At 35.4% G+C, this 20,388-nt stretch overlaps 1 protein-coding gene across 9 annotated transcripts in view; it reads left to right on the forward strand.

Annotated features, from left to right (window-relative positions):
- Window positions 1–20,388, forward strand: part of LOC125670402 (phosphoinositide 3-kinase adapter protein 1-like) — a 41,238-nt gene that overhangs the window by 19,482 nt on the left and 1,368 nt on the right. For 2 of the 9 annotated variants that reach the window (XM_048905533.2, XM_048905534.2), the window contains 16 exons: window positions 1,242–1,734; window positions 4,221–4,347; window positions 4,453–4,701; window positions 7,040–7,239; window positions 7,506–7,538; window positions 9,215–9,320; window positions 9,637–9,759; window positions 10,245–10,337; window positions 11,616–11,759; window positions 13,285–13,445; window positions 16,111–16,275; window positions 16,425–16,488; window positions 16,897–16,982; window positions 17,273–17,314; window positions 17,679–17,693; window positions 17,918–17,968. In XM_048905533.2, the coding sequence (XP_048761490.2) occupies window positions 1,267–1,734; window positions 4,221–4,347; window positions 4,453–4,701; window positions 7,040–7,239; window positions 7,506–7,538; window positions 9,215–9,320; window positions 9,637–9,759; window positions 10,245–10,337; window positions 11,616–11,759; window positions 13,285–13,445; window positions 16,111–16,275; window positions 16,425–16,488; window positions 16,897–16,982; window positions 17,273–17,314; window positions 17,679–17,693; window positions 17,918–17,968 (2,127 nt within the window). In that variant the 5' untranslated portion in view covers window positions 1,242–1,266. The remainder of the gene's footprint in view (window positions 1–1,241; window positions 1,735–4,220; window positions 4,348–4,452; window positions 4,702–7,039; window positions 7,240–7,505; window positions 7,539–9,214; window positions 9,321–9,636; window positions 9,760–10,244; window positions 10,338–11,615; window positions 11,760–13,284; window positions 13,446–16,110; window positions 16,276–16,424; window positions 16,489–16,896; window positions 16,983–17,272; window positions 17,315–17,678; window positions 17,694–17,917; window positions 17,969–20,388) is intronic. The other 7 variants (XM_056163644.1, XM_048905536.2, XM_048905537.2 and 4 more) reach the window with 6 other exon arrangements.

Below are 20,388 nucleotides of genomic sequence, written 5' to 3' on the forward strand. Positions count from 1 at the left end.
AGAACTTTGCTAGCAGTGTCTACCAACTGGTAGTTTTAAAAAAGAAATTTAAAGATAAAAGATAATTGAACTTTCAATTATAAATAATAAAATATAATATTTCCCGACTTTCAATTGAATTATAATGCTTTCATTTTTTTTTAAGGAACGCATACGTGTTCACAACAACAGTACGCCGCGCTCCCACTTCCTAAGTAACAACGTGTTGATAACAAAAAATAATGATTAGGCGTAATAAAATTGTTTTAATAAAATAATTTAAAAGTATTGTGATTTTCACAATAAGTTTGATTATTATTATTTTCCGAAATGCTCCCGTGACAGTAGGCCTAGTTGTCAATGATACATAATCGTATCATAATTTAGGCCTATCTAACTTCTCCAAAAATAAATTTAATAATAATTGCACTGTTTATTTTAGAAAAGCAACAACGCTAATTACAGCTGTTTACAGAAATGGCATTACCAAATTGTGTTTAGACAGTGATCCCATGTAAACATTATTTACTCGCAAATTTATGCAGATTTCATACTCGCTTTTCTCGCTACATTTGGGTCGCTGTTTGTATGCACTGGTGGCTAAAAGATATAAGACTCGGGAAATTTGTCAACATCGAAATAAATGTTATCCATGGTAAATAAATTAGGCCCCTAAAACCCGAGCATTTAAAAATATCTAACACTACTTTTACAACAAGTTGATCGACGAAGGTCGCATATGACGTCACTGTACCACGTGACTACCTATCTAATTAACTAGGCTTTTTGAAATCGGGGCTTAGATTTAAGTCCGTATTGTGGCTAATTATCGCAATACTTCAGCGAACGAACTATTACAATTAATTTCTATAAGCATAAGGAAGACAAAATGTATATAATTCTGTATACTTTGAAAACACGAGATGTGTCCTTTAAGGATTATCACGTCTTTTAAGATATCAATCCACAGGCTCCTTTAGAATATAATCACGTTTCTACAGACTCTTTTAAGGATAATCATGTCTTTTGCGATATGTATCTACGCGAATCATTTCAGGACAAATTACTTTTATTAGTAGTTTCTTTTGGGATTGTAGGTCGTTTTAGAATGAATAGATTATTCTAAAAAAAATTCTGTAGCCTCCTTTTGGATAAATCACACGTTTTAGAATAATTGTTTGTAGACTGTCTTGAGATTAATAGCGTACATGTATTTTCTATATTGCGTGACTCCTACTTGAATTGTTACGTTTTGTTTGCAGGTGAGCATTCTAGTCAGCAGCAATCATGCCTCATGTGTGCCTGTTGTATTCTTGGGAGGATGGTCAGAGTTGGCAGAAATATTTTACAAAGTTGATAAATAAATCTAAAGTGACACACGTATCTCTCAGTGTGAAAGAAAACGACGAAGATTTGGAAAAGGCGCTTGCAGATTGTCAAGTAGTTGTGATATTATTAACTGAGAAACTAGTGGAATATTTCCTGGTTCGTGGTCGTCCTGTTTGTAACCTGCTTAACGAGCATCAGAGTGTCGCTGTGATATCATGGCCCTCGTTAGAGGAAGACCTGTCAAAATTGAAACTTGCGTTTTCGAACTCCTCTCGTTGGAAGGAACTTCTGAGTGATGGAAGTATAGAACAGTGTCAGAGAGTTGTCGCGGAACTGGCCGGATTGGTTGATGAACAAGAGAAGAGTAAGAAAAAGGTCAGACGGAAAAGAAACGTTTTGGAAATAATTCCGGATAGAGTGCATAAGGTATGTACTCAGTGATGTTATTTTTTTTATTCATCTGTACGTATTTTTCGATATCCATTATATATTCCTACAGTGAGTGGCCAAAAGTATAAATTATTGCAACTTTTGATTTTCATACACAATTTGGAGCTAGCCATTACCACTTTGGCAAAAATGTCCAGGATGAAGAGGTGGTGGCCATTAAAATTGTCCTACTTCAATATCGAATGTTCCCGTCAGCATTTTTTGCTGCTTGAATAGAGCTCGCGGGTCTTTCTGGTGGATTTGGTGCGTTCGAATGTGTCGATCAAGCTATAATGGCGAAAAAGCGGTAAAGCGGCACAATCATTGCACAGAAATACATCTGAACGATGTCGTCGCAACCATTTTAGTCTGACGTCACGTCGACGATTAAGGTACATTCCTACTAGAACGAAGACGCTACAGCACAATATCTCTTTATTTCTTAATCATGTGTGTTAATATTTTTGTGCAGTTCTAAATCGGTTGCGGAAGTGCTGCATCCTTATAAAACCATTCTGACAAGCCGTCGTAACCTTCGGTTAGCCAGTTCAAGGACATTCGGCAGTTGTACCAGTCAGTCTAAGGCGTTTGTAGAGACAATATATAGTTTTTACGGACATTCAAAACTCTTGTCACAGCGTTCTGTGGTACACTGTACCTCTAATTATCATTAACTGCACTGCCCCATTTCGTACATTGTTTGTTAACCTAGGTATCCTGTAAGGAATTTGAGAAATGAATTTTAATACCGGACTTTTCTTACCAGATATGAGATGCACGAATGGATGTCTCGTGAACATAAAAATGAGTAGCGTGTCGAGTTCAATCAACCGTGAATTGCTTGAGAATGTGTGTGATATCATGCAATTCAAAATTACTAGGAATAAATCATTGATACATGTATCAGAAATCATTGACGTTACCTAGGGATTGCTTTTTTTTTTTTTAGGTATATTTCATTGAAGGAAAAAACCCATTCCAAAAGCAAAACGTGATCTGAGGTCATCTTTGGCCCAATCTTCATAGAATTATTTACAATATATTAAATCTGATCAGGGATTGTCTTTTGCTAAGTAATCGATCGGTTGACCTTATAAGTTGGATATGTTTAACGTTGTAAGTATGATTTGTTTAACGTTGTAGATCGGATTTGTTTGAGGCTATAAGTTTGGATTTGTTTCAGTTGGATTTGTTTAACGTTATAAGTTGGATTTGTTTAACGTTGTAAGTTGGATTTGTTTAATGTTGTAAGTTGGATTTGTTTAATGTTGTAAGTTGCATTTGTTTAATGTTGTAAGTTGCATTTGTTTAACGTTGTAAGTTGCATTTGTTTAATGTTGTAAGTTGGATAAGTTTAACTTTGTGAGTTGGATTTGTTTAATGTTGTAAGTTGCATTTGTTTGAGGTTATAAGTTGGATTTGTTTAACGTTGTAAGTTGCATTTGTTTAACGTTGTAAGTTGGATTTGTTTAATGTTGTAAGTTGGATTTGTTTAATGTTGTAAGTTGGATTTGTTTAACGTTGTAAGTTGCATTTGTTTAACGTTGTAAGTTGGATTTGTTTAACGTTGTAAGTTGGATTCATTTAACGTTGTAAGTTGGATGTGTTTAACGTTGTGAATTGGATTTGTTTAATGTTGTAAGTTGGATTTGTTTGAGGTTATAAGTTGGATGTATTTGAGGTTATAAGTTGGATGTGTTTAACGTTGTAAGTTGGATTTGTTTGAGGTTATAAGTTGGATGTGTTTGAGGTTATAAGTTGGATGTGTTTGAGGTTATAAGTTGGATGTGTTTAACGTTGTAAGTTGGATGTGTTTGAGGTTATAAGTTGGATTTGTTTAATGTTGTAAGTTGGATTTGTTTAATGTTGTAAGTTGGATGTGTTTAACGTTGTAAGTTGGATTTGTTTGAGGTTATAAGTTGGATTTGTTTGAGGTTATAAGTTGGATGTGTTTGAGGTTATAAGTTGGATGTGTTTGAGGTTATAAGTTGGATGTGTTTAACGTTATAAGTTGGATGTGTTTAACGTTGTAAGTTGGATTTGTTTAACGTTGTAAGTTGCATTTGTTTAACGTTGTAAGTTGGATTTGTTTGAGGTTATAAGTTGGATGTGTTTGAGGTTATAAGTTGGATGTGTTTGAGGTTATAAGTTGGATGTGTTTAACGTTATAAGTTGGATTTGTTTAACGTTGTGAGTTGGATTTGTTTAATGTTGTAAGTTGGATTTGTTTGATCCCAAGTTTGATGGCTTTGTTTTATACACAGCAATGCTCTCCAGTTTGTTTTCTGCTTTCTCCTCATCAAGTCTCAGAAATATAGAAAGCGCAATGACCGGAATTCATATCTTATTAAAAAACGGAAAATTAAGATACATGTACAGTAACTATGAATTTGATTTTAACTATGTTAGATACCATTTGTTCGTTAATGATTGCTTATAATGGTCAGTAATACATTAAACTAGACGTAATTCTTCTGCTTCAGTCCAACGAAAAAATTGCTATCATCTTCCATGAAGCACAGACAGGAACTGTTCAAATCAAGTTACAGGGAGGAAACTACGTCGATTGTCGCCGTAAAAATGATTACACGTACACGTTTAAGGCTCCGCGTAAGTATTGTCTTATCTGTACTATTCTGGCGTGTCAATTTGTATTTTTAAAAGAACCGATTACATCAGAAGTCTTTAGAATATGACGTAATTGCTATTTTTCAGTACATGACTTCGGTGTGACGAAGCTCAGTGTGTATGTAGACGCTATTTCAGTCCATCAATGTCCCTTTACATATCAGACGCCATCTCTCGAGGCTTTCCGATCTATCAGTTTCCTTGCCCAGACTCTGGGACTAAACAAAGACAATATGGAGGAATTGGACCGGAAGCTAGTGGATATTTATGAATCTAGTGTGCCTACCGACCTCTCGCTTCACCAAGCTACTAATGTCCATTTGATGTCAAACAAAGGTGACGAAACGCATCTGTATCTATTTCTTAATTCAACACATTTATCTAATCCGCTCATATTCAAGAACACTATCTTCAATTCGAAATGGAATAAATATTTATAACCTTTCGAGCACAGAAACTTTGTTCATTACACGACATTTCTAATTCAATTCAGACATATTCTACAGACGGTGCATTCATAACAAATCTGATATACATGTATAGTCCAATAGACTGTTCTTTTCACGTCACAACTAATACAGAATAATATAATATATTTTTGACTTATTGTTCATTTCACAACTCATTTATCGGTAAATTAATAACTGAACTTTAGGACAAACAGGATGATTTCAGCTTCTCCAGCGTTAACTTTCCATATTTATGTAGCAATATTCCATTATCACCTGCATATGTCATTATGATGTGTATTATCTCAACTGATTCGATACGCAAGAGCTTGTTCGACGTATGATCAGTTTTTAAATTGAGGCAGGCTACTGACAAACAAATTGATGGTGCAGGGGTTTCTACAGTCTCGTTAAAGTCAGCATTTCGCAAATTCTATGATTGATATAACGATCTGGTGTGCCAGTGCAGCCTGTTATTGGGTCAAAGGCTGGTTTACATGTTTCATACCAATCGTTAGACCGTTCTTGGCACACTTTTTCTGACTGCTGATTACTCTGTTTATCTGGTCGGGATATAGGGCTCACGTCGGGTGTTACCGGTCGACAGGGGATGCTTACGCCTCCTAGGCACCTGATCCCACCACTGGTAAATCCAGGGGTATGTGTTTGCTCTCTATTTTGTATTCCTTATAGGAGTTATGAGATTGATCACTGTTCGTTCTCTTCACTATTCTTCTAACACAGTTACACTGCACATCTAATATGATCCATATATTTAAAACATTGCGGACTTGCTAAAAATCAAGGACCCAATAATAATACTGATGATTGGTTTTGTATAGCGCTTTTTCCAGCGTATGCTGCTCAAAGCGCTTTAAAATACATTATTACCCCGGCAGACCTTATATCAATCTAGAACTTTCTCAGTTTCCTGGGAAGTATACAGTAGCTAAGACCATTATCAGATGAATGTATATGGAGCGCCAAATTAGCATAGACTTAAATAATTGAAGATTTCTTTAATTATTTGAAGATGTCAATTCATTTGATGTGCGCAACAATTAAAAATCTCTTCAAATGGAAAAAGATATCTTTAATTCTGAATTATTGAGCGCATTAATTGAATTGTTGATAGCATTAATTATTCTGCTGAATTGATGCGCACTATAATTGAATTGTTGCTCCTTCAAGGGAATTATGATATCAATAATTGAATTCATATACTTATCAATTTAATAGAAGAGAGCAATAATTCAATTGATGCGCGCATTCTAGTTAGAAATATATTCCATTCAAATATATTCACAACGGAATTCATGACGTGTTTAATTGAATTGTTGATTTCTTTAGAAGAATTGATGCACGAATTAATTCCTTATAGATCTACACAGTCGTTGTAAATGATTAGAAATATCTTCAACTTAATTAAAGAGATCATCAAATCATTTATACAAAGTTTCAATTTAAATTTTGCGAACTCTAAATTCCACCACATTGATGTGCGCATTAATTGAATTGATGTGAGCAATAATTGAATTAATGTGCGCATCCAATCAATTATTGCTCTCATCAGTGTGATCAATGCTCGGATAAAATCAATTATAACACGCAATTATGGATTGGATGCGCGCATCAATTTAAGTATCGCGCACAATAATTGAATTGTTGATATCTTCAAATTATTAGAGATATCTTCAGTTATTTAAGTTTATGGTAATCTGGCGCTCCATAGTGTCCTGATAAAACAGACACAGGCTAACTGCAGACATGGGTAACGTCAACAAGGAACGAGTCTCTCATAGTGGGGATGTCGTGTATTCTGTCATTAGTCATCCAAGTGTTAGGAAAGGAACATGGTGAATCCCAAAGGAGTTCAATATTTTATAGCTATCTCCATTCTTTAAGGATTTGTTTGATTTTTTTAAATGTCTTATTCACGTACTTTTACCGTTATAAATGTTTGACTTTTGATATTAGCGCTGTGTTGTTTTTCTTAACTGTTGTAATATATGCGGTGCATTTCAGTTAGAATAAGATATTCGACTATATCGGCAAAGACGAATGGGGATGCTGACACATTTACCCATCTAGCTACAGCTTCGTGCCTTCTTCTTCATCATCATCATCTTCTTCTTTGTCAGAATTACATTACCTTTTCTCTCTTTTTTATGATGATGTCATGATGATGATTGCGTTGTCAGTAATTTTGCCACTTTTTGCCACAGTGGGCAGGAGTGACTTTGGAATTCCAACACTGCTTCACTTCGCTGCTCAGTACGGCCTGACGGAGCTGTGCTGTGCTGTTCTCGATACCCCTGGATCTTTAGCTGCCTTCCATATAGAAAACAAAGATGGACTAGATCCAGCACAGATAGCTGATAAAGAAGGCTTCCAGGAACTCGCCAGTTTTATCAGAATGTTTGTCGTAAGTCTGTCTTTCATTCATTAGACCATTTGATTTTTTTTCTTCTCAAAATCGCTTTAAAAGGAAAACAAATGAGTGGACCCTTTATCAGATATCTCAAAATATACGTATTATACATACTGGCTCTGTTACAAACATCCAGATGAATTAACAACATATTTCACTGGGCTTCGTTCGAGTCTGCACATACAGTATATACTTCCAATCATGGACCGCGATTCTTTTATCATATTTACAAATTGATGTACATTTTAAAACTTATTCAGGTTCATAACGAAGAAAGTGCTTTTGAATTTGAGGTAATTCATTTGTAAAAATTTTCCTTTCACATATTCCTGGAATGTGCTCCATCACTGACTATCACACTGCCTGCAGTCAGTTAATCCGGATCATCAGCGTTATTCTGGATTAACTTATCCCGCAGACACATTGTTAAGCCACTTATTGATGTACGACAAGAGTTAACTCTCCTAAACATTAATGTGAACGCTCACATGTATTATTATTACATCACGGTCCCGTTAAATTTTCCCAAAATAAAATTTGTGAAATTGACAGATAACAACTCCTCCAATACCCCTTTAGTGTCTTTCAGTTACCTGAATCACTCAGATGAACTACACCTTCTATAGCTATTGGTCTCTGTCCGTTGTCGTGCGTTGTTCGGCTCGCGTTAACAATTGAAGGTATTTTAAACATCTTGATCTACCATTCCAATTGTATTCTTTGGTAGGAGACATGTTTGGAACAAGGGGGTATGAATTGTAAATTTCACAACTCACGCAACCCCGAGGTCTAGGTGGTAGAGCAAAACAAATCTTCTCTACAACCGCACATCTTTAAGACAAAGTAAATGCATAGTCATATAAAGCATGGAGATTTTCTAAAGATGACCTTAATGTTGAACAAGGCGGCATTGAAATTTGTGCACTCTCACAAAGTACTATATAACTGCTAAATCTTTAAATACACTTAAACGATACCTGCTTATAGATATTGCCCTTTTCTGACATTGTTTTACAAATAAAATCCGTAACATTACTACTTTAAAATGTAAGAAAGGACAATGTCATGATATAGGGCTTACGGCGGGTGTGACCGGTCAACAGGGGATGCCTACTACTACTCTCTCTCTCTCTCTCTCTGGAATACCATCGAATTATATTGCATATACTTGCTATTCAGTTTCACTGTCTTCGAATTATCAATTAACATATGTTTTCATATCATTATAATATACATGTATTGCTCTGTAATCTTTTGCACAAAAGTATCTAAAATGTTAAGGACATTGAAAAGATAGTCATACCGAGGCATTACGGTATCAAAGGGTTTTCTTGTATTCTAATTCATGTTGTAAAATAATCAGTTTAAGGTGAACATTCGGAGCACATCTAGGTTTTATATTTCTCCCATGTTGGACCTTTGAAGAAGTTATATAAAGACTCGTGTTCTGTTTGTTTAATAGTTATTTTGCTATCTTCGCTAGTCAAGTGTCCGACACTCTCATCGAGAGCACTTAGCTAGCGAAAATGTTATTTTGTATGCTTTATATTTACATTGTTTCCCTGATAGAGGTGGGTTAATTTAAACTACATATTGTTAAACCAGGATAGCAAAATAATTGCGAGAACGTCATATATTCAACATCTCAATCCAAGACTTGGGGTGATGACGTATTTTGGGTTATGTGAAGTTATGATGTCATAATGGAACTCGAGCACGATATCCATAGAGCTCTTGTTACCTTTTCAAATGTAATGTTCACCTGGAAATGAGGGGAAAAACTTGGATTAGGAAATTCAGTAAAATTGTGATTGGGGCTTGAAATTATGTTTTTAAACCTTTACATTGGGGTATTCAAAATTATTGAAGATTTAATCCTAATCCTTTTGAATATTCCGAAGTAACTGCCCTGGGACAATGTAATAGTACATACAGTATTTTACAAGATTTCCTCCTACATCGTTAACAGGAGACGGCGGCAATGATAGAAGTATCTGATGAGATTTACCTTACTATGACAGGAGAACACCTGTACAATAATAGACAGGAAGTCGTCGAGGATCAGGAGGACAAAGGTAAAACAAAATTGTCTGCATGTTGGCACCGAGATTACAATTCGTGTATTGGTAGTTTATTACAATTCGTGTATTGGTAGTTTATTACAATTCGTGTATTGGTAGTTTATTGCAATTCGTGTATTGGTAGTTTATTGCAATTCGTGTATTGGTAGTTTATTGCAATTCGTGTATTGATAGTATATTACAATTTGTTTATTGGTAGTTTAAATGGTAACTCTAATATTACAAGTTTGTGGATTGGTAGTGTACGTGGCAATTTTGATATTACGATGAATTTAGTTGAACTTTAAAACCTGTTTCTTTATTTTATTAGAGAGACAAGCGAAGTTACACACTAGTAAATCCAAAAAGAAACTACCACCCATTCCAAAGAAACAGCCTAAATCACGAATGCCTAAATCTGTCAGCGAGCCGATCATAGAGGAGGAGAATGAGGGTAATGTATAGACTTAATTGTTGAGATGAAATATATGTGTGTTATTTAAAGAGTGTCTCGAAGAAAAGGTATACTTTGAGTATAATAAAATAAAGACTAAACATTAATTAAAGATTAAACACACGTGAATTTGACTACGGATTACTCCGTTTACCTGATTAAGCTATAGGACTCAGGGCGGATGTGACCGGTCGACAATTGATCCTTACTCCTTCTTGGCACCGGATACCACATCTGGTAATCGAGGGGTTTGTGTTTCCGTGTTTGCCCAACTTTCTATTTTGCTTTCCTTAGGGGAGTTATGAGATTGATCACTGTTCGTTACCTTCACTTTTCACGTGACAAATGCAAAATACAGTCAAATTTTTAGCTGCAACATAATATTGCAAATTTCTGAAAAATACACTTATACATTGCCGGATACCCACGGAGATCACCCGTGGGTAACCGACGATGACATTTGCATGAACCGTGTACTTTGATAGAGGAGAAACACGAGAGGAAGCGGAAGCAATTACCACCCCCTCCTGGAGGTTTATCCAGGTCAACCAGTGATCAAACGATCCATGTCTCTGAAGGTAAGCTTTGTAATCCCCAACAATTCTAATTTAGTCGCGATTAGCTCAATTTCAAACCCATTAACTACGATGTTATCTGTTTACTTATTAGTCATAAGTACTATCGAGAATTCAAATTCTCTGAAAATGTCTCGCAGGCGAAAAATAGGTTTTCAGCACAATGGCTGCGCTTTCATTAGGCTTTATACGCCCGCTTCATAAGGACCGTATTATGGTAGGGACTTTCCCGTCCGTATGTCTGTCTGTTACCTTTTTGGTGTCAGTGCCATATTTTACACTGTTATGCCCAGAAATATCAAACAGGTTAGCTGATGCATCTTAGAGGAAAGTGCATCCTATTAAAAAATAGGTATTTGTGGTCTCCTACCGAAATTTTATAGTTGTACGCGCGGATCACATCTTTCACTTTGTACATGTAAGGCTTAAGACCACCAAATTTGGCCAGATGATGCAAAATTTGTCGCGAACCCAAACACATGTCACCTTGGCCTCATTTTCGAATTTAGTGCTTTACATACCGGGGTATTCAAAACGTGCCTGGATCATACCTTGAGTACTGTGACGCCCAGGACTATCAAACTTTGTCAGTAATGCAATTTAACTCAGTGTCACTGTGGCCTCTATTTGGAATTTTCTTGCACGCTGTAAAGCTAAGCTCCATCAAACGTGGCCTGCTGATGGATAGCCTTGGTTTCTCACAGCTATTCTATTGCAATGTAGTTGCAACTGACAGCGTTTCAACTTGGGACTTCAAATATGTAAAAATGGATATGCATCATGTACATGCACTCCAAGACAGGCATATCGTGAACACTAGCAGTGTACTGTATTAAAAGATAGGTGTTTCCATAATTCGGTAGTGTGATTAATTTTGAAATTATCTACATAATGGCGGATTTGATTATTTTGATTTGAACATATCTTATTGTATCAATGGTATATAATAGGGTTAGGCACCAGTTCTGAAAAATCTCCCCAATTCCTTAATTTCGTATTACTACACAATGATGGAGTGTACATTTGATTCAGTTCATTGTTATTTCTCATGATTACTTTGATGGATAGTAATGTTAAATTAGTATGCAATTTTTTCTCTTTAGGAAATACAGAGTATATGCACTTTACCTCATATGAAAATGTGTCTATAAAAGTTTTAACATGTGTAATGCACGAGATTAAACACAATCGCGACAGATTCTTTTATTAGCATTTTGAAACACAATCACGAAAAAGGCTTGGTTGTTTCAGCAAAGTAACAACTATTTATATATATTTCAGAGGAATCGACACGGCGGAAAAAAAGCAGCCCCCCGCCTGTTCACAAAAAACCTTTAAAAGGAAGTCGTTCTCCTACACCAGAGAGAAAGATTGTGGAGTCGTCTTTGTCATCTGCAGAATTTATGGGGATGTCAGGAAAAGGATGTAAGGAGATTTCTTTTCTTAGCGCTCAGTGTAAGCAACAATACTCTTCTTATTGGCAATATAAATGAAAGTACGAATACCCCGGATGTGTAACCCAAAACGTGTTAATCCCAATATTGAGCAGAGGTATAAATGTTAAAGTGTTGCTTGATTGGCCAACATCAAGTGTGAAATTACTTAAAATCAACAAAAACAAAAAACAAAAACTACAAGAGCTTTGATTAATTATCGAGTGAGAAATTATTGCAGGGAATTGAGAAATGGCTGAGGAAATTACTTTGTTAGGGTTGTGTTTGAAATGAAGGGTGTGTACACCGTGGATCCTGTGTGATATCAAAAACAAGTACCAATAGACACTGTGGATAAAAAATTATCATTTAGAAAAGATTAGAATGCTAGCACCACATCTGTTATCTACATGTTCTATGCAATTGGTTATACGAAATGTTGACTAATTATAAAATTTATATTATAGTAATTTAGATTACCTTAATTTTCTAGAATTTCTTTGGGAGTATTATTAGTTGGTTTGCATTGCAATGCATGTTTGAAAGATAAGATTATGGGTGTAATACTGAGCTTATTTAGACATTCGATCTACAATTTGTGCTCGATTGATTTGATTCTCGATCATATGTATCTTTGTTATCAAAAGCAAACGGACACTAGCGAAGATGTATAAATTTATTTTGGAATCTAAAGGTCAAACGTCGTAGAAAAAGCTAGTTAGACACTCTAGATGCCACATTTGTGCTCGATTGATTTGATATTTCACATGTAGCTTTGATGTCAAAAGACGAAAACCCTATTGATTTTGGGATCAAAGATCAAGGTCATTAAGAAAGTTCATAGAAAAATCTTATAGACAATCAATGCGAGGTGATTTGCTACATCTTGCGAAGATCTTGTTTTATTAGCGCTTGGAATGAGTCCTTCGGATTTAATGGACATTTATTAAAAATCAGTATAATTAATTTGCGAAAGGGTCAAAGCTTTGTTTTGAGGTCTTTGGGAAATGTACCGGTACTCTTTCCTATAGTCGACTTCTACTGATTCGCAGGCGTTTCCGGTTTAGCGCCATCTAGTGAGGATTCCATTACGAAAGTAAATCGCTCTCAGAAAGTTCGTAGATGACCACTGAAATCATTCTCTACCCAGAGTTTCGTGCGCTCCTAGCACTACAGTATGTGAAGCTTGCGTAACGCGTCCTCTGGTGAGAGAATGCAATGAAATGTGGGTTTTCACCTGTATCAGCAGGGACTAATTTTTACAGTGTACGATAAACATACTTGAATTTTTGTGTGTTTATTCCTCCTCCGTTTCATTCTGTTTGAGGTGGATTTAACAGTGCTGGTAAAGCGTTTACTATAGAGTTAAACTTTGTTAATGTTGCCAATGTAAAACCATAGTTCATGTACCCAGCACCTTAGCGCTATTCAGTACTTTAATTCAATCACACACAGATTGAATAAAAAAAAGTCGGGTTGTATATTGTTGTAATACATATTCTAAAACGGTATTGCAGTAAACATTCCCAAAAGTCCAGGTAGTTTAGGATCTTCATCACTAGATGAACTTATTGAAATCCAGAAAGGAGTATCGGAGAAGGAGTTTTCTATAGAGGAGGCAGAGCGGCTGTACAGCGCATGGAGAGAGAGAAATAGAAGCTTGAAAATGTCTATAAAGGTATTAAAGCCATTTCATTTGGTACTTGCATTCCTTTGAAAGGAAAGGATCGTCATATTCAAACCGATATTATATTTGACAAAGTTGCTATGAATAACAGTGTGTCAAAAATCATCACTCTTTTTCTTTTCTTCTACAAATGAAGATACAGCTAATAAATTTATAGCATAATTAAAATAAATGAGGAGGATCGCATCACTACCGAAATTGTGCACTTGTTGCTTCGTCGGGGCCATATCTTTCATACAATGTCGAATGAAAATTCAAATCAGTGAAATTATTCTTTGCTTAACAGATAGACTACTTACGTATCTACAATGAGCACCGAGGTTAAATTATCAAATTCATGGTTGTTCGGGTTTCTGTATTAAGGATTCAGATCCCTGGATTAGGAATTCAGATCCCTGAATTAAGGGCTCATGTCCCTGGATTAGGAATTCAGATCCCTGAATTAAGGGCTCATGTCCCTGGATTAGGGATTCAGGTTCCTGGAGTAGGGGCTCATGTCGCTGGATTGGGATTTTGATCCCTGGATTAAGGATTCAGATCCATGAATTGGAGGTTCGGGTCACTGGATTGTAGGTTCACGTCTCTGAATCATATATAGATTCAGAGCCCTGGATTAGAGGTTCGGGTCCTTGGATTAGGGGTTTAGGTCCCTGGATTAGAGGTTTATGTCCCTTGGCGGAAAAATGGGTCATATAATGAAAATACATTAAGCATCTTCCTTTTCTCTTCTGCAATAGCAGACTGCGTGCCCTAAATTTTCGTTGAGCAAGGATCATTAATTGTAAAATTAAAGATATTCATTGACATGGGTTGAGGATTTTATTGGTATTTTTGAAATACCTTCTTTTGAACACTTAACTGGATGCATCATATTCAGCATGAAGACTCTACCAAAGAGTGGGGTTCCGACAAGGGGCGGATCTGTATGATTCCTAGGAATAGGATTTCGACCAGGGACGGATCTGTATGGTTCCTAGGAGTAGGATTCTGACCAGGGGCGGATCTGCATGAATAATGTACCAGATTACCCAGTACACAAAATCAATATTTCAGAACTGTTAAAATGGAAGTGATCGCGTAGGAGATTGGGTAGGACTGGGCTTAGACACTGAATGCAAGGTGGTCACGTGACATACCATTGGAAATGTGTCCAAGAATTTAGGTAAAATAGTGACTTTGTGAAGACGATGAGGCGGGAGGGGTCAAAATTTAAATTAAATTTAACCAATTTAACCTTTGTCATTCTCATAAGGAGAAAACGGTTTCTGTAGGCCCACCAGTATGCACCGCAACAAGGGCAATGCTTGGTTTAGTTTCTCGTTGGATGATAGTCAGTTGGCCGTTATTGTCGATGGGCATCTGTAACGTGGGGCAAGCAAGGCTATCTCTAATCAGACAAGAAAACATCTTTAAATAACTAAATTTATTTACAAAAGAAAGAAAAGATGGAAAAAGAGAACAATAATGAGCTCACCTCACTCTCACATCTACCACTCACCTGACATACACATAGCGTAAGAAATGAATATTTACAATGGAGAAACCCATCAATATTCTCTATATAGTTATTTACCACTGGTCCTTGTCATCAGCTTGAAGTTCGAGTTCATTGATGGGTCAAAATATACATATTTGCCAATATCATTCAGTTCTAATGTACTACACTCTGGCAGATCTTGATTGTAGTTGAATTCCCCTCCTCTTGGGTGTGTATCCAAATGTTAGCTACTCGTGCATTCCCGTTGATATACGGTTCAATAAACCACAATTGTTTCCCTCGTCCGACCCAATATGTGTGTTCTTGGCACACTGCATCGTCGGAAACCCATGGTTGCTTACGCTTCGTTCCTCTCTCCATCACCCGTGGGTCCATTCATTCCTACTCGCTCGTTCTCATGAATAATTAATGAGGTAATTTGATTGAGCGCTCATGGAAAACCCTAAGCGAATTTGTCCAATCAAAAAGACGTTTTCAGCCCAATTTCGGTATACAATTGCTGTGATAGCAAAGTTAAGTTAGCGCTACCTTTAAAAACAAAAGAGTTCCATTACTATAACGATTACTTTGATTGGACGATATTTTAAAATATTCATTCATGAGAACGAGCGAGTAGGAATGAATGGACCCACGGGTGATGGAGAGAGGAACGAAGCGTAATCAAGCGTGGGTTTCCGACGATGGGCACACTGATTTTGACTACGGATTACTCCGTTTACCGGATCAAGACATAGGGATCACGGCGGGTATGACCGGTCAACAGGGGATGCTTATTCCTCCTAGGCACCTGATCCCACCTCTGGTATATCCAGGGGTCCGTGTTTGCCCAACTCTTTATTTTGTATTACTTGTAGAGTTATGAGATTGATCACTTTTCGTTATCTTCCCATTTCATCTGGGGAAAACTTGAGAATGAGATGCCAAACAAAATCAATACTGAAGGACCATGTTTTATCGTGAACTTTGAAATTTGAAAAAAAAAAAAACATTGGGGACTTCACATGGAGCTTCACGATTTGTAGGGAGTAGGGGTCATTTGTTCCAGTATACTCTTTATATTGGAACTATGCCATTGTTTAAGAAATTAAGCGAAGAATGTTTTGGATGAGTATTTAGAGTCTTTTGGGTGTTGACCTTTCTCTGTTATTTTTGATAAAGGATCGTCATAAAGGGCTGGAGGAGATGAGGAGCACGTATTCTGAGGCCATCATCCAGGCTAAAAGTAAAGCCCAAGCCGAGCGACGCTCCCTATTTGACAGACTGAAGACTACATTTGGCGGTCGAAAGTCTTCAAGGAGTGAAATTACCCAACCTAATATCAAGGCAAATTCATTCTTCCTTTTTTTTTTTTTTTTAATCCCGAATATTTCAATTAGATTAGATTTAACTATATTTGTGAGGCAAAATAGAATACGGTGTCTATGATATTCTTTATCAATACGTACTACAACATCATGGTGCTGTTTTTATAGCATACAACATATGAAAGAGTGACGGACTGGGCCAACAACAGAGCTAGCACTCTCAGTTCCTCCAGTAAGTGTTCATTTCATGTCTTCTTGAACGTGAATTAAAAGATTACATACAGTGTACGAGGGTTGTCTCAAAAAGCCCGTGTACTTTGCTTGTGTAAATGACGTATTTAGGGAGTGAATTTACAAGCAAACAGTAACATTGTGGCGATTTTAGGGATTTTCAAAGTATCTTACTTACAGGCAAGCTTTATATATTGTCTAAATTTACATGGTGTACTCTTCATGCATGGATCTTTAGGACGACGCATCTGATACATGTATTTAGTTTCACTTTCGTAAACATTCTTTTTTTTTCCCCTCTTCTTCTTCTTTTCAAATAAAGTGCTTTCCAGTCATTTGTGAATCTTTTCCATGCTCGTTTTCAAAATCTAGAGTTACATTTTTGTAATACTGACATTGTGTCGCACAGGTTCCGCTTCCGGGTCATCACGTGACAGTAGAATGAGTATTAGCTCGCAGGACAGTTTGTACCACTCTACAGACAGCGAGAGTGAGGTAAAATGGGTTTTTACTATATCAATTCAATTACAGTGTCTAACCAAGGAAGGAAATACACGTTTATATGCACATGTACCGTTAATCAAAAGTATACAGATATAAAACTTTTTCGTAATAATTCTTAACAGAAAATAATTTTCAAACATGCACTTCCAATTTTATACCCTTAAATGGATTGATTGATTGATTGTGTATCAATTTGTTTTTTAAAAAGTTTTTCAAAACAACGGAAGAACATCAAGTGACCACCGGGGTATGATCTTACATCGATTTGATTTATGTTGTAGGGGGACGTCCAAAGACGGGGAGAAAAATCCACCACTGACGAGGTAAGTTTACAGATTGAGCCATTACTTCCGGTATGCTATGGTGACCCTTAGAAAAACTGAATCTAACATGTATATTAAATTCCATACTAATAAAGTGTTGCGTGTTCTTTTCAGTGATCACAGGTAAAACTGACGTATTTTTATTTCAAGTTGTGGCATTTGTATTGAAGTTGAAAAGAAAAGGAAACATAATTTCTATCAATGATTACTATACAGTCTACTAAGAATATATCTACTCTACAGTGTCCTATGGTATATGCAATATGCAAATCAGACTTATAATACGTCAAACAATTATCATAGATCACATGTACATTTTTAGTATAACCTGTAACCGCTATGGTTAATGTTGCTTTTCCTACAGAGAGAGCAAATTTATGTATGTATAATCACCCAGAAAATTTCACAATGTAAAAGTTTGCATTAGAGTAACTTACCACTAAATCAGATATACAGTATATATATATAGAATGCTGCATTGTCATCGTGCTTTATATATATATATATAGTGGGTATTGTTTCATTGTATTTCTCAGCTGATGAATAAAATATACAATAGAATTAGATAGACGGATTAATATATACAAAGTATTGATTTTCAAGAGAGGTCGAATGTTCAACAAGCACTTAGATGTGAATCGAAGCAAGATATATGTACGTATTAAGTCATGTTCTGTGAATGAAATTCTGAGTTTTATAAGGCTTTCAAATTAGAAGAAAAATTACTGCATTTGAGGCATGTTGTAGTGCAGATTCTTGACACATATTCTCAATAGTCTCAAAAAATCAACTTTCATTTTTGTATGCACTTCTTTTATTAATTATTATTACTTCATAAAACCATCGTTTGACATCAGAATATGTATTTGAAGAATCAGTCATTGATATTGGAGTGCATTTATTTATTCATCACTTTTGTCCCTGATTACTTTCATCTTAAAAGTAAATTTGAAATATAGGGAAGTACTCTTTCTCTCAGTTTTCAGTAGTATATATATATATATATAGAGAGAGAGAGAGAGAGAGAGAGAGAGAGAGAGAGAGAGAGAGAGAGAGAGAATAGATAGATAGATAGATAAAATGATAGATTTTTGTATATAAATATGTGTGAAATTCGTTGATTTGATGAGGAAGCTAAAATCTTTTTTTTCCCATTTTCTTTTTTCCCCCTACGAAACGTAACATTTTTGAACACGGAAAATTAAATAAATCTTGATTTCACTGTTACTGTTTTTTACCTACACTCCTTTGTGAGTTAACCAATCAAAGACCATCAGAATGTATGCTCAGACATAAAGATTTTTTTTCTCATGGCGATACGGTCTTAAATCTATTAAAAACATTTATTCATCGCCCTAAACATATATGTACACTACACCATATAAAGAGCAGGAAATCATATCTAGTAAAATCTGATCTTAAACGTTTCATATATATATATATATATATATATATATATATATATATATATATAAAGATTTTTTTTCTCATGGCGATACGGTCTTAAATCTATTAAAAACATTTATTCATCGCCCTAAACATATATGTACACTACACCATATAAAGAGCAGGAAATCATATCTAGTAAAATCTGATCTTAAACGTTTATTCAAGGAGTTCGAGCTCCACGAACATATATATATATATATATATATATATATATATATATATATATATATATACATGTATATATATATATATATATATATATATATATATATATATATATAATAATAATAATAATAATAACAAAAACTACATATAAATACATCTAACACTACAACTACACTAATCTACAAACGTATTTACAATGCAGATTACATGTTTTTTGGTCTTTAGGCTTACCAATCAATGTTAAAAGCGGAGCGAATTAGGACATGACTTATTCGTCCAAAGAGCTGATCCAAAATGTACGAAGTAATAAAAATAGACATAATTAAGGAGGTATGCTACACCAGAGAAATTTGATGTAGATGAAAAGTGGAGGATATGTACAACAATATTTTGAAGTTGAAAATTTTCAAATTTGCTTCATTTTGTCAAAAAATACAGTTTTAGTAGAAGGTAATCTGAAAAAAAATTAAAACCCCTGCTGGACTCGAACCTGCGACCTACAGTTCAGCAGTCGGTATTCTAACCTACTGAGCTACTCGGCTAGGTTAATAAATAGAAAAGGAAAAGTCAAATATTACTGATATCGATTTTGTCATCCATTTTTCTAAAGGAAGTCAGCCATTATGACGATGTAGAGTACTACCTTAATCTCAGGTGGAACGAGTTAACCATATTACGTTGATAAATAGTAAAGCTAACTCGTACCCAGAGAGATTCTATTTTAACTATGCATTAAGAATAAATAATTTATAAAAGATAATAAATAAAAAGATAATAATAGAAAAAAAAACTAATGATAAAAATAAAATATGTATATAAATGAACGCTATAAAAATAAAGTATAAAATAAGAAATGAATAAAAATTTGAAAGCAAAATGATATAAATAACAAGTTTGAACAAAAGTGGATCAACTCATAGCAAAAACAAAGAATAAGCAGCCTAGGAAATAGAATCAACATCAGACATTCCCGTACTGATCATGTCTAGGATAGACGTGTAAAAAACATAGAATCACGGAAACTGATAAATGGGTTTTACATATAAGTAATCGGTTATGAAGGTCATAGTAAAAAGGGGGAGGGATGATTCTGTAAACAGAATTGAAAAAAATAATTTAAAATGGTCATAGTACCACTGTTAGGGACATGATCAGACGAGTAGGTCTAGATGAAGCTTAAAACTAGTAAGGGTTTAGCCCGTATTCATCCTGGTGAAGTCAGTAGGTCTGTTGATACTATGCGGTTCGGATGACTTCAACCTGTGCATCCAGAATTTTTCCTTCTGCTTTCTTTCGGTATCTGACCAACTAGGGTCATGATCAATAACCACTACTGTCATGTCCTCCCATCGGTGGTTATTGCCATTAAAATGTGTTGCTACTGGCAAATCTTTTTTGGTTCTGATGGAGGACCGGTGGTTGTTGATCCGTCTGTGAAGGTCTGTTGTTTCTCCTATGTA

Source organism: Ostrea edulis, chromosome 4 (assembly GCF_947568905.1).
Source record: "Ostrea edulis chromosome 4, xbOstEdul1.1, whole genome shotgun sequence".
NCBI classification, from domain to species: Eukaryota; Metazoa; Mollusca; class Bivalvia; order Ostreida; family Ostreidae; genus Ostrea; species Ostrea edulis.